The 14,054-nt window shown below is 42.1% G+C and overlaps 1 protein-coding gene across 29 annotated transcripts in view; it reads right to left on the bottom strand.

Moving 5' to 3' along the window:
- The window catches only part of PTK2 (protein tyrosine kinase 2), a gene marked incomplete at both ends in the record, with an annotated part of 166,960 nt that overhangs the window by 39,523 nt on the left and 113,383 nt on the right, over positions 1-14,054 (bottom strand). For all 29 annotated transcript variants that reach the window (XM_081996574.1, XM_081996585.1, XM_081996590.1 and 26 more), the window contains 3 exons: positions 2,077-2,192; positions 3,451-3,551; positions 11,264-11,348. In XM_081996574.1, coding sequence (XP_081852700.1) covers positions 2,077-2,192; positions 3,451-3,551; positions 11,264-11,348 — 302 coding nt within the window. The remainder of the gene's footprint in view (positions 1-2,076; positions 2,193-3,450; positions 3,552-11,263; positions 11,349-14,054) is intronic.

Below are 14,054 nucleotides of genomic sequence, written 5' to 3'. Positions count from 1 at the left end.
AGGAGCTCAGTTTTTCGTGATGACACAGGGATTATGAAAAGACTTGGGCATTTTTGTCTTGCGGTTTCCCAGGTGAGGCAACCCGCCTTATATGTCTGTTGATTCTGGATTTCAGCAGGCTTGACTAAGTACTGACAGATTTAGCTTTGAGCAGTGAAGTATGCAGAGCAAACTGCATGGTGCTACTTGCTCCCATTTCACTATACTATGAATAAGTTGTATTTTGAAATTTTATTGCTAGAGTTAAAATAAACAGCTACTTGGCCAAAATTGTAAGAGTCTGTTACTTAAAATGTTTTTATGTACATAGCTATGTATATATACATGCCTAGTACATATGTATGTTTCTATCTACAATATATACAACACAGAATTTCAACATAAGTATTTAAACACAAGTAAAATGCTCGAGTTCAGAATTAAATGGTACACGATAATGGGAGTGCTGTGAACTTTTAATAGCATAGAATCATACAATACTTTGGGTTATAAGGGACTTTTAAACGTCACCCAGTCCAACCACCCGGCAGTGAGCAGGGACATCTTCAACTAGATTAGGTTGCTCAGAGCCCCGTCCAACCTGACCTGGAATGTCTCCAGGGATGGGGCATCTACCACCTTTCTGGGCAACCTGTGCCAGTGTCTCACCACCCTCACAGTAAACAACTTCTTCCTAATATCTGATCAAAGTCTACCCTCTTTCAGTTTAAAACCATTACCCCTCATCCTATCACTATACCCCCTGAAAAGAGTTCCTCCCCATCTTTCCTGTAGGCCCTTTCTAAATAATGGAAAGGTACTATAATGTCTCCCCGAGCCTTCTCTTCTCCAGGCTGAACAACCCCAACTCTCTCAGCCTGTCCTCACAGCAGAGCTGTTCCATCATTTTTGCGACCCTCCTCTGGACCTCTCCAGCAGGTCCATGTCTTTCCTGTGCCAAGGGCTCCAGAGCTGGATGCAGCACTGCAGGGGGGGTCTCACCAGAGCACAGCAGAGGGGCAGAATCCCCTCCCTTGACCTGCTGGACACGCTGCTTTGGATGCAGCCCAGGACACGGTTGGCCTTCTGGGTTGCAAGCACACATTGCTGGCCCATGTCCAGCTTTTCATCTACCAGGACCGCCAAGCCCTTCTCGGCAGGGCTGCTCTCCATCCCTTCAGCCCCCAGCCTGTACAGATACTGGGGGTTGCCCTGACCCAGGGGCAGGACCCTGCCCTTGGCCTTGTTTAACCTCATGAGGTTCACACGGGCCCATTCCTTGAGCTTGTCCAGGTCCCTCTGGATGGCATCCTGTCCCTCAGGTGTGTCAGCCGCACCACTCAGCTTGGTGTGGTCTGCAGACTTGCTGAGTGTGCACTCGATCCCACTGTCTATGTCATGTAAGCGGCTATGTCAGTATGTCAGTAAGCCTCTCTGTAAATAAGAGGCTAAAGCCAGTCTCTTCTCCCTAGAAAGCTCATGTTCAAATTCAAGGGAATAAAATTCAAAACTCACCTAGAAGGAAATTCGAGTTCACTTTCTGGTTAAGCAAGTAGTTGTTTTTATAAATATTTTGTTTTCACTGTTCTTTACTTAAGAAACTGCCTGCCGCTTGTTTTGCTTTTCTCTCTTTGGAAGATTATAGTTGACTTGCAGCTTTAAAGAAAATATTGTAAACTCAAAGCAACAACTCAGCTGAAATCTAGTCTGACTAAAACCCAGCACCACCTCCGAGTCAGTCTCAGAGTGGGCCAGCAGGTGTCACTCTTGAAAAGGGTGTAATTTTGGTGACAGCACCTGAAAAAAATGACATACTAGTATGGAACCTGACATAAAACCAGGGAAGTGAATTTTACGAGTTTTAAAGTATTGCTGCTACACTTTCATCGTAAGTCAAGGAAAAGAAACACAAAAAGAAAGCTTTAAAGAATCCAACTATGTGTTGTAAGTGTTTGTTTTTACTCGAGCAAGTGTATCTAATAGCCAGAGTACTGCCCGTAAAAAATCTGGGAATCTAGGACACCTTGTATTCCCGAAAATTTCAGGTTGTTACCCATAAAAATATACACGTATAAATATATATGTATAAAATCTTACCTATGTACAAATCTTTTGCTCTCTAAGTAGGCAAGTGCTGTGCTAAGCTGGTAAGCATAAAGTATCAGAGAGGCCAGATCCAAGCTGTATTTTCTTACTTGTAAAAACGATCTCAACTTTTTGCACAAAGAAGGAAAAAACACAAGAAGTTAGGACAAAAAAATAACAAATTTGAACGAGGCATATCTCAAACTGTAAAGTTTACATGAGTATCCGTGGGTATGCCTTTCCTTAAGACTGGATGAGAATACAAAATCACTTGCCGTGAAGAAATTTGACTCTCTAATTTCAAGCAGTTTTTTGTACCTCAGAACTGTTAGCCAAACAAGAAAAAACAAATTTGTGCATTGCTTTCAAGGCTCCTTTCGAAGACTTACAGCGTATACCACTGCTGTTCCACAGAAAAGCACTCCTGGACTTTTTAAGCATTCTTCCTTGGAGAACTGTGCACATTTTTGGCCTAAATAATTTCAGAACAAAACAGTACATGGCCAATCTGAACAGTGATTAGATCAGTATTGTTTTGGAAGCATTTAATTTTAATCTCCATTTGCTAACAACTGTATTTAATTATGGTAGCCAGTATCAATGCACAATTTTTATATATATTCCTAGTATAAGGCAGTTAGGACCCAATGGACGGTGGCACTAGAGTCGCCTTATAAATTAAAACAAGGCTTTGAAAAGCGATTTGGACACAGGAAAGGAAATCTGTAATTTTTTTCCAGAAAGTGACTACTCCACTACAGGTTTTTCTGCCTTTTTTTTTCCCCTTGGACAACGTATTGCAGTTTGATAATTACAATGACTATCTTACAATGCAGTATGAATTATCACTTAACCTCACATTTTCAGAAACAACGCAATTCAAAGAAAAGAAATAGGTTATGAAAACATCTCATTTTGTTTAAACCATTCATCCAAAAGATGTAATAATGAGGAAAGGCACCTTGTCTAGGACCTCTGCTGCAGAGACTGTACACAAAAAAAACCCCTAAGAAGTTCAGTGTTCCAAGGGAAAATGCAGTATTACTCAGGAAAAGATGTACGACATGATTTCACTTCTAGAAGGCATCTCTGCAAATGCTGTTTAAATGATACTGCATTATCATCATCTTGACACAGGTCGTGCTCTCGCTCTGGAACAGCAATTGAAGTTCTCTGAAAACTATGACCACATCACTTCGGTATGAGCTGATGCAGTGGAGGACTGATTTGACTTAGGTCAAATTCTGCCACTACTGTTTCTGAGTCTGTAATTCTACAAACAAGTATGGTAGCACATTTGAGGAGAGTCCCTCTGCATTAGTACTGAGAAGTAAAGATATTTGTGAGCTAAAAGAGAGACCAAAGCTGCGTGAGGATTTTTCATACCTCTCCAAGAGTGCAGAGCTCCATGATTATCCAAACTGGGTTTTCTGTAATAACTCCAATGAGCTTCACAATGTGAGGATGATCAAACTGACGCATTGTTACTAAAAGGAAAAGAAACAAGTTGGTGTGTTACATAAAACCTTTTTGTTTTAAGTAAAAGTAAAAAATTCGGTTAAGAAGCACTTAGTCTATGAGCAGGAAATACAATCACAGTTCTGCAGGACTTAAAACAACTGCTTACAAGCAATAATGTCTGGTCATTTAAGTTTCTGCAGGCAGTATGAAACACTGCTTGCTTTACTAAATTTCTGTAGAAGGTGCATATCAAGTCAGGTTCTCTGGCTCTTCTGCCCTGGTTGAGCATAATGTAAGTTAACGTAATGACCTATCAATCCAGTGCATGACCAATTAACCTGTGCCTCTCTACTGGAGCGGGTGGAAGGAAAAAATAATATGTATAATTCAACGTCTGTAACACGTGTCAGTTTACAACATAGACAAAAATCTCATTTAATGATTACGTTCACAAGTCCTCTTTTTTCCATGGACTTAATTAGCTTTTCAGTCTCAGCAGTGCAGTCACAGTATATTTTATGCAATAAGACATACAAATCATAGAATGGTTTGGGTTGGAAAGGACCTTGCAGATCATCTCGTTCAAACGCCCTCCCCGCCCCCACCATGGGCAGGAGTACCTTCCACTAGACCAGGCTGCTCAGAGTCCCATACAACCTGACCTTGAATGCCTCCAGGGATGGGGCATCTACCACCTCTCTGAGCAACCTGTGCCAGTGTCTCACCACCCTCACAGTAAACAATTACTTCCTAATGTCTAATCTAAGTCTACTTTCTTTCAGTTTAAAACCATTACCCCTCGTCCTACCACTACACCCCCTGAAAAGAGTCCCTCCCCATCTTTCCTGTAGGCCCCTTTTAAATAATGGAAGGCTACTATAATGTCTCCCCGGAGCCTTCTCTTCTCCGGGCTGCACAACCCCAACTCTCTCAGCCTGTCCTCACAGCAGAGGTGCTCCAGTCCCCTGACCATCTCCATGACCCTCCTCTGGACCCTCTCCAACAGGTCTTTCCTGTGCTGAGGGCTCCAGAGCTGGATGCAGCACTGCAGGTAGGCTCTCACCAGAGTGCAGTAGAGGGGCAGAATCACCACCCTCAACCTGCTGGCCACGCTGCTTTGGGTGCAGCACAGGCTACAGTTGTCTTTCTGGGCTGCGAGTGCATGTTGCTGGCTCACATTCAGTTTTTCACCCATCAGGACCCCCAAGTCCTTCTCAGCAAGGCTGCTCTCAATCCACTGATCACCCAGCTGGCATCCATGTTTGGGATTGCCTCAACATGGGTGCAGGAGCTTGCACTTGGCCTTGTTGACCCTCATGGGCCCATTCCTCAAGCTTGTCCAGGCATCCTTCCCTCTAGAGTACCAACCACACCACTCAGCTTGGTGTCATCTGCAAGCTTACTGAGGGTGCACTCAATCCCACTGTCCATGTTCCCAACAAAGACTTTGACTAATACCAGTCTAGAGAACAAGTCTTATGAAGAGCACCTGATGGAACTGGGGTTGTTTAGTCTGGAAAATGGGAGGCCTGAGCGGAGACCTTATTGCTCTCTACAACTACCTGAAAGAAGGTTGCAGCGAGGCGGGTGTCTGTCCCTTCTCCCAAGTAACACACAACAGGACAAGAGGAAATGGACTCAAGTTGCACCAGGGGAAGTTTAGATTGGATACTGGGAAAAATTTCTTCACTGTAAGGGTTGTCAAGCATTGGAACAGGCTGCTCAGGGAAGTGGCTGAGTGACCATTCGTGGAGGTATTTAAAAGACATGTAGATGTGGTGCTTAGGGACGTGGTTTAGTGGTGGACTTGTCAGTGTTAGGTTAATGGTTGGACCTAATGATCTTAAGGGTCTTTTCCAGTCTGAATGATTCTGTGGTCTCAGCACAGACCCGTGCGGGACACCACTTGTCAGTGGTTTCTATTCAGACATTGAGCCACTGACCGCAACTCTTGAGTGTCACCATCCAGGCAATTCCTTATCCAGCAGGTGGTCCATCCATCAAATCCATGTCTCTCCATTTTAGAGAGAATATTGGTTGGGACAGTATCAAATGCTTTGCACAAGTCCAGGTGGAAGACATCAGTTGCTCTTCCCTTATCCGCCAATGCTGTAACCCCATTGTAGAAGACCACCACATCTGTCAGGCACAATTTGCCCTTAGGGAAGCCATGTTGGCTGTCATCAACTGCCTCTCCATTTTCCATGTGCCTTAGCATAGTTTCCAGAGGATCTGTTCTATGACCTGGCCAGGCACAGAGGTGAGACTGACTGGCCTGTAGTTCCATGGGTCTTCCTTTCTTCCCTTTTGAAAAATGGGATTATGCTTCCCCTTTTCCAGTCACTGGGAACTTTACCAGTCTGCCATGACTTTTCAAGAGTGATGGATAGTGGCTTAGCAACTTAATCTGCCAGTTCCCTCAGGACCATCGGATACAGCTCATCAGGTCCCATGCACATTCAGGTTCCTTAAATGGTCTTGAACCTGATCTTCTCCTACAGTGGGCAGTATTTCATTCTCCCTGTTCCTCCTTTTGGATTCTGTGAATTGGGTTCAGTGGCTGGAACACTTGCCAGTGAAGAGAGAGGCAAAAAGGTTGCTGAGCACCTCAGCCTTCTCCATGTTGGTTGTAGCCAGGTCTCCCATTTTGCTCATCATGGGAATACAGCTACTTTCATCTTCCTTTTTTTTGTCCTATGTGCCTGAAGAAACTCCTCCTTCTATTTTTCATGTCCCTAGCCAAGTTCAGCTCCAGCTATGCCTTGGCTTTCCTGATCCTCTCCCTGCACTCTCCGGCCAGGCCACATACCTATAACCTCCCCCGGATGTGTATCCCTGCCTCCACTGCCTATGCATTTTGTTTTTGTGAATTAGTTTGGACAAGAGGTCTTGACCTAGCCAAGATGGCCTCCTGCCTCCCCTGCCTGACTTTTTGCACATCGGGATTAAGAGCTCTTGCACACTACGGAACATGCCTTGAAGTATCTCCCACTTCATTTGCTCCTTTGCCTCTGAGGGGTTTCCCATGGGATCCCATACACTAGCACCCTAAACAGCCAAAAGTTTGCCCTTTTGAGGTTTAAGGTCTTGACTCCACTTTTTACCCATCCTGCACCCCTCAAGATTGAGAATTCCACCAAGGCATGATTACTGAACCCCAGGCTACCTCCAGTCTTGACCACTCCAGTAAGTTCTTCCCTGTTAGTGAGTAACAGGTCCAGCAGTGTCTCTACTCTGGCCAGGGTCTCCATCACCTGTACTAGGAAGTTGTCCTCAACGCACTCCAATAGTCTCCTGGACTGCTTGCAGTTCATTGTTCCACTTTTCCAGCAGATGTCTGGGTGGCTGACGTCCCCTATCAGGATCAGGGCCTGCAAGCATAACGCTTCCTGCAGTTGAAGAAAGAACTCTTCACCAACCTCCTCTTCTTGATTGGGTGGCCTGCAGTAGACACCAACCACTAAGTTTCCTTTATGGTTTGGTCTCAAATTTTCACCCATAAGCCCCCGACCTGTGCACTGCTGTTCTTCAAAGATAGCTCTGTGCAATGCATTTTTGGCATAGAAGGCAACTCCCCCACCTCTCTTTCCTTGCCTTCTGAGTAGTTTATAACCATCAATCACAGCACTCCCATGGTGTAATTCACCTCACCACGTTTCTGTGAGAGCAATCAGGTTGTAGTTTTCCATCTGGGCAGTGGCTACTAGCCCCTCCTGTTTGTCTCCCATGCTGTGTCCACTGCTATAGAGGCACTTCAGCTGGGCTATCAGCCACATTCCCTTTTTAGAGGAGCTTGCCCTAATTCCCTTCAGGCAATTCACAGGTGTTTTACCTGTTGCTTCCTAATTCCTCAGCAGCCCCAGCTCTTGAGTGCTTAGAACTCTATTCCCTTCCCTGCTAATCCAGTTTAAAGCTCTGCTTGTAAATCCAGCCAGTTTATTGCCCAGGACACTCTTGCCCCACTTGGGCAGTTGAGCCCCGTCAGCTGTCAACAGGCCTGGTGTCTTGAAGGTATGCCCAAGATCACAGAAGCAGAGACCTTGAGCATGGCACCAGCTATGCAGCCAATCATTCACCTGTTCAATTTGTCTCCTTTTGCTCTAACCCCATTTTCTGACTGGGAGCATAGAGAACACCACCACCTGTGCTCCCGATCCCTTTAACATCGTCCCGAGGGACATAAAGTCTCTTTTGATACTTGTGAGTTGCCTTGTTGCAGCACCATTCGACCATGCTTGAAATAGCAGGAGTGGCTGCTAGTCCGCAGGCTTTACCAGGCTCAGCGGCCTCTGTCACACCACGGATGTGAGTTCCAAGCAAGCACCAAACTTCTCTAGACTCTGTCTGGGCAACAAATGGGTGCTTTGGTGCCTCTCAGCAAGGAGTCTCCAGTTATAAATACCCTACATACTTTCCTGGTGGCACCAGTTCTAATGCAGGTGAGCAGCTGGACCAACTTTGCACAGCTGGCCTTTCCTGGGTCTTGCCCATTACTCTCTCTTCATTCTCCAGCCCCAGGGCATCATACCTGTTATGCAGGGACACTTCAGGTGGAAGGGGAAGATTCCTCCTCCTGCCCCAAGCAGAAACAAGAGTCTAGTCTCCTTTGTCTTGGGAGTTGGTTGAGTCTGTCACCTCAGGGTTGGAAACAAGCTTATCTTCCTTTGCAAACTCTGAAGGCAGGGCTGTCACTCAGCTTGTGACAGCACACAATACCATGCATCGATTTCTTGCTCCGACGCCTGGATATCGCACTGCCTGTTAAGCTCCTCTTGTAACATGGCCACTTGCCTGAAGAGTTCCTCCAGCTGGGCATGCTTGCACCCATGACATCCACCCCTGCCTTTGGACCCTAGGAGGACTTCCAGGTTCTGGAGTTCCATGCAACTCTGGTTCTGAGCAGCAATTTCAGTTCTTGGGGGATCAGTCTGGGTATAGGTGTCCACATAGGAGGTTTTATCACTTCCACCTGGGTTTCAGTCACAGCTTTGCAGTTGTGGTGGGCACAAACCATTTTGTTTCAACAGGAGGCTGTCTCCATCTGGCTCCCAGAAGAAAATCGCCCATTTTCCAGAGCCCACCCTCTCTGCGTGCCCTTCTGCGCAAACTGCCGTGCTATGCCCTCTTTGCCCGCCCTGGTCGTGAGCACGCCCCAAGGGCTGCCTTTTACACGTGCGGGGGTTGGCCGAGGTTGCTCCTGGCCCTGCCCAAGCCTCATCAGCCCCTCTTGTGACAGCTGTTGGCTCCCGGTGGCTCTTCCCATGACCCTGGTGTTGCTCCAGTTCAGGAAACTCCCCTGCACACCAAGATAGACCGCTCTGCTGTGGAACGTGTCGTCTGTGGAACACCACATTTAAGTCTCCTGACATTGCTCCTGGATCCGCCCAAGCTTCATCAGCCGTACTGGCGATGGCTGCCAGCACCTGGCACAGCCCTCGTTCAGGAAACCTTCCTGGACACCGCGCTGGAGTGCTCTCCTGCCAACACTGGAGATGCTCACCTTGGCGACTGACTCAACACTTATCCATGTTTGGGGGAGGTGTATTCAGTAGGTTAAATGAAGCATCAGTCCTCTGGTTAAATTTTTCTCTTCCAACATACACATGACAAATACCTTTAATTTAATCTTGACAACTATCCTTAATTTAACCTTAAATTAGTATCTCTTGTACATTTATAAGCTAAAACCAGCAGGTGGTTTTGGATTCCTACTCTGATCGGCTCTGAATTCTACTTCTGTACACTGATACATAGCAGCTGTGTAACCAACGTATCCTGCAACAACACAAACCTCAAGAAAAATCCTTGGACAATACTGCCTATAAAACCTATTGTTTAATAGTTCACTAACATATTTTGCTGTAAAGAAGCTTATATGGGCAAACTTAAGATAACATATTCTTTAAAATATTAATGTGTTACAAATAATACAGAAGAAGTCAGTAAAAACAAACATCCCCATCAATGACATAGCTTAATGTATTAATAAAAAGGAATAAAAAATGTGGTGAAATGTCGAATGGGCAATAACAACTGCTAAAATACTCCATAGATTTGAAGCTAGATTGCTAAGTCATTCAAATCCCCTCTTTCCTTTTGAAGTAAAAACGGAGTTTCGGAGAGGGAAGCTATTTCTGACACCTCAAAAAAGTATGCACTGCTGAACTAGTACATCTGAACGCAATGTTAGTATTAAAATCCTGGCAAATAAAGTGTACACTCCAAACAAACCCCAATTATTTAACTTGTGTTAATCTCTTGTGCTAATCTAACTCAATGCATATACAGATTTTAGCATATACAGATGCATTAATACTAATACAGCGCTACACAAAAGCAGACAGGAATGCAGAGACAGGTGCTGCTCGTAAAAACATTTTCTTTGATCTACTTTCTATTCTGTGGTGTTCCTTCTTTCAAGAATCAATACTAAATCTTTTCAGCATTGAACACTCCACAAGCTAACAACTAAAACTCCAAAATAATTGAATATCCCTAATAATAAATTAACATAATAGGAAAAAAAATTCTTAATTCAGTGAAATGATCGACCCCGCCTCCCCAGATGTTGGATTTGGGCCTTTTGAAGAGTGCTCTTAAAAACTAGGAGGCAGCATCTGCTGAGAGTTTGCAGTCTGAACACAAACAAGAGAAAGGTAACAGATGGGAATTAGAATTAAAAAAAAAAGAAAGAAGACATGGCAAAACTATTAAATCAAAACTGAAAAGCACTATTTATCTGTCTACTAGGTTGGCATTTCCTAATCTGTCAAGCTCAAAGCATAATAAGGACCATTCAATGAGCAATTATTTTCTACATTGTCAAAAGACAGCAGCCTACCTTTGACTGGTAAGTTATTACTATAAGCAATGGCATTTACTTTTCCAACAGCTAGAAATGTAATGGAAAAAATTATAGTAATTTAAGAAAAATCTGACAACCAAAAATAAGAAGCTATTAGCTACAAACACAGATTTTCTGAACAATCAGAAAAAAATCCTTGAACAAAGGAATAGTGAATAAAAGTATACTGTAACATCTGGCCATAACCAAATAATTTATTGATGTAATACAACACCTTTACGAGATTTATAGATACACAATAGCAGAAAATAAGAGGCCAAAATTAAGGCCTAAACCTTGTATCTTAATTTGCTTACAAAACCAAATCAGTAACTACAATGATCTTCAGAAATTTTCTGTTAGTAGTCATCTCAACAAAAAGCCTTCCTCCATCTATCAAATGTTCTGTTTGGGGAATGCAATATTTGCGGGCAATCAATTGGAAAATCGGTTTATCCCATCAAAATTTTTAATTCTGATTTTTCAAAACAGATGTCTCTTAAGACATAACATTTTTAGCAACTTTGTTAACAAAGACAGCCCACCTGAGTGTCTAAAGTAATACACTGAAACAAGTGCTACTTTTTTTAAATTAATTAAGAAGGAAATAGAGGATCAGGTCTCTAATATTCCAAAACCAGCTGCGAAGCCTTACAGGAGTCAGACATTACTGTTCAACTTGGAAAAATCAAAGAACCCACATTTAATCATATACATGGGCAATGCAAGGATGTAAAGCAAGTCTTTCTGGCACATATTGCAGGAGAAGAAAAGGTCATGCGAGATATTAATAGAAGATTTACATTAGCATCAAAAGTTTCTGGCACAGATGGCTGCAGTCTTTGCAAGGACCAGTTACAGAAGCTACCCCAAAAGAACTATTTTAATACTCACAGGCTTCTTGTAAGAATTTTTCTCTAACGCTGTCTGAGGTGCAGTTTTTACATGTTTTGATTGCAACAGCCATAGCTGGATTTTCCTGAAAGACATGATTGAGAAATAACGGAAATACAGCCCACAAAAAAGCTAAGTCCTTTAAAATTCTAGCAAAACTGCTTTAGAGAAAAATACTATGAACTAAAATGTCTTTAGTTAAGAAATTACATTTTGATAGCTTCAATGGTTAAAATACTATTATAATCAAGACATATATTATAATCAAGTACAACAGTCACATCTAAAGCACCCACAAAATATTTAATCTGTTTTAAACTATGCTAAATTGTACAAAAATTCTGACAAAGATAGTAAGTTCAACTGAATAGTACTGTGAACTTTTTGCATTATTGAGGATGGTAAACTCTTGACAATATTTAGCAAAAGCAGAGGAAACAAGTAGGGTAGGTAGATGCCTAAAACCCACATTTGGCTTATGCGAGCAAGCAACCTGGAAAGTCAAATAAAGGACTTTTTGTGGCTCTTGTAGAGCAAAGATTGGCCATAATTCTGTACTAAAATTACAACGGAAATTAAACCAAAGATTTTACATATGAGCTTCACAATCAGTTGTAGCAAGGGCTTAAAACAGAGTTAAACAGAACAGAACTGAAAATCAGAAACAGATTTTACCATCTGATTTTTTATCCATTGAATACTGAAAAATGAGAAGCAATAAGCCAGCCCAAAGGAGGCCTCTTGGCTCAGGCGGCATCCTTCATCTTCTCCTGCTTTGGTGTGTTTTACAAATACCATTTCCATAAGTTACAGACAGCACAGAGAATCTGCAAACATTTTTCTCCTGAAAAGAAGCTTTAGCTGTTCGAGCTTCACTAGTATTCAAAATGCCATGACTTACTTAGAAAATGGGATACACTATGTTGTAAAAATACCCACAGCAACATGCAGTGCTCAGAAGATGTCACTCCTACAAGTTCTTAATGGGTTGAAAGCCACTGAAATGGTACTAAAATTAAGCTTCTAATTAGGTATAGGCCTGCTCAAGGACTAGTATGCCTTCCTTCCAGCTGGGAAATTGGGAATTATGCATTGGTTAATAGGAAGATTACAAATGAATCTTTCCCCAAAAGGGTTGATGTATGCCCTCACCTAGTTTTTAAGGTCAGCGAGAGCTGAAGATTCACAGAGTTATGTTCTATGTCTGCTCATGCTTGCTCTATATTAAATCTATTTGTACAGACAAATTATCAGAATTAGAATAGTATTTACATTTTGTAGATTTAAAGGTCTATTTTCTAAGTTACTCACAACATAGCTCTTCAAGTTAACTTTGCAGGAAAATATTGATTAAAACCTTCTCTCATACATAAACATGCCCATAAACTGTCTAAAAAACTGGTGGTAAATTAAGATTATTTTATTCCCTTCTGAAATCAGGATTCAGCAATTAGCATGGGATGAGCCCTCCGGAGGCCAGCCAGACCAAGTGTAACCGGTTGTTACAGATAAGAGTTTTGAAACAGCCCATAACCATAATATTGGCATCAAAAGAAAGTTTCAGTGTCTGCAACCGGCAAAGACTCCAGACATTTTGCAAAATGAATATAGGAAAAGGCCCGATACCAGGGTTTAGCTGACGTTGGTTTTGGATAAGGAAATAAAACAGTAAGGATATATCAGACTGGCAACAGTTTGTGTACTGAGCAGCAAACGCTGTTTTAAATCACACTTTTGGATTAATCCCACAGTAAATCAGCCTTTAAAGACAGTCTTATTTGAATTGCATACATCTAAGCAATAGCATCCTGTATGTATACATGTATTTTCCATTCAGTACCCTATACAGGCTGGTTGTGGTATAGCAGGAACACCTAGTAGTAAGCAGCATTTGAGAAAAGGTGGATGCTGCACAGTCACTAGAACAAAAACTTTACAAGTGCAGCAAAGAGGGATAAATGAGATTTTTCAGATTCAAATTTGAGCTAGCAGAACACTAAACCAGAAATCTCTCCTATGTTTTTGCATGCAAGCTGCATATACACAAGGATGGAAACACTATCACATTATTGTAACTAATCTTTAACTATTGTAGGATTTCTTCCAGAAGTTTAAGTTACACTCTGTGACTAGTACATTAAAATTTAATGATAATACCTTTCTGTTTTCCCTTCACATATTCAAGTGTCTTAAAGGTAGCATAAAATTTTATTAATAAAAGTAATCATCAGGTTTTAAAATCCATTTTAAAAAGTCATACTAGACACAGGATGACTGGACAAAAGCTGTTTTCCAATTCAAGAAAAAGAACAGAGAGAGACGGCATTTCAAAACAATAGTCCCTAAGAAAATGGGTCTTTAAATTGGTTTTACAGAGCACTAGATTTATCCACTGTGCCCCAAGTTCAGTGAAACATTACTCCTGTTAACTTGGACAGGATTAAATGAAAAATAAGGATCTCCCTTAATGCAAAGTATATCAGAACTGCTTTTCTAAATGAAGATATCGGAACAGGCTTCAAACCTCTCTGAAATATATAATGTTCATCCTTATTTATTTACTTAAATATTGCATTAAAGATTTATTTATTTAACCCACTGAGCCCAGGACGCTAACTAGACGTTTCTGGGAAATGGTGTTTCTGAAGTTAGAACTAGATTGTTGTCCACATGAAATATTACTTCATCTATCGAAAATTCAGACACTTGATTTCTTCAAATGAGAAACAAATCTTCATTGTACACTTCCAGAATTAGTTTATTATAAGCTTGAAATTGGTTGACATTAAAT

The sequence above is a fragment of the Phaethon aethereus genome (genome assembly GCF_964289735.1).
Source record: "Phaethon aethereus genome assembly, chromosome: 2".
Classification (NCBI taxonomy): Eukaryota; Metazoa; Chordata; class Aves; order Phaethontiformes; family Phaethontidae; genus Phaethon; species Phaethon aethereus.
This window is presented reverse-complemented; position numbering and strand designations above follow the sequence as displayed.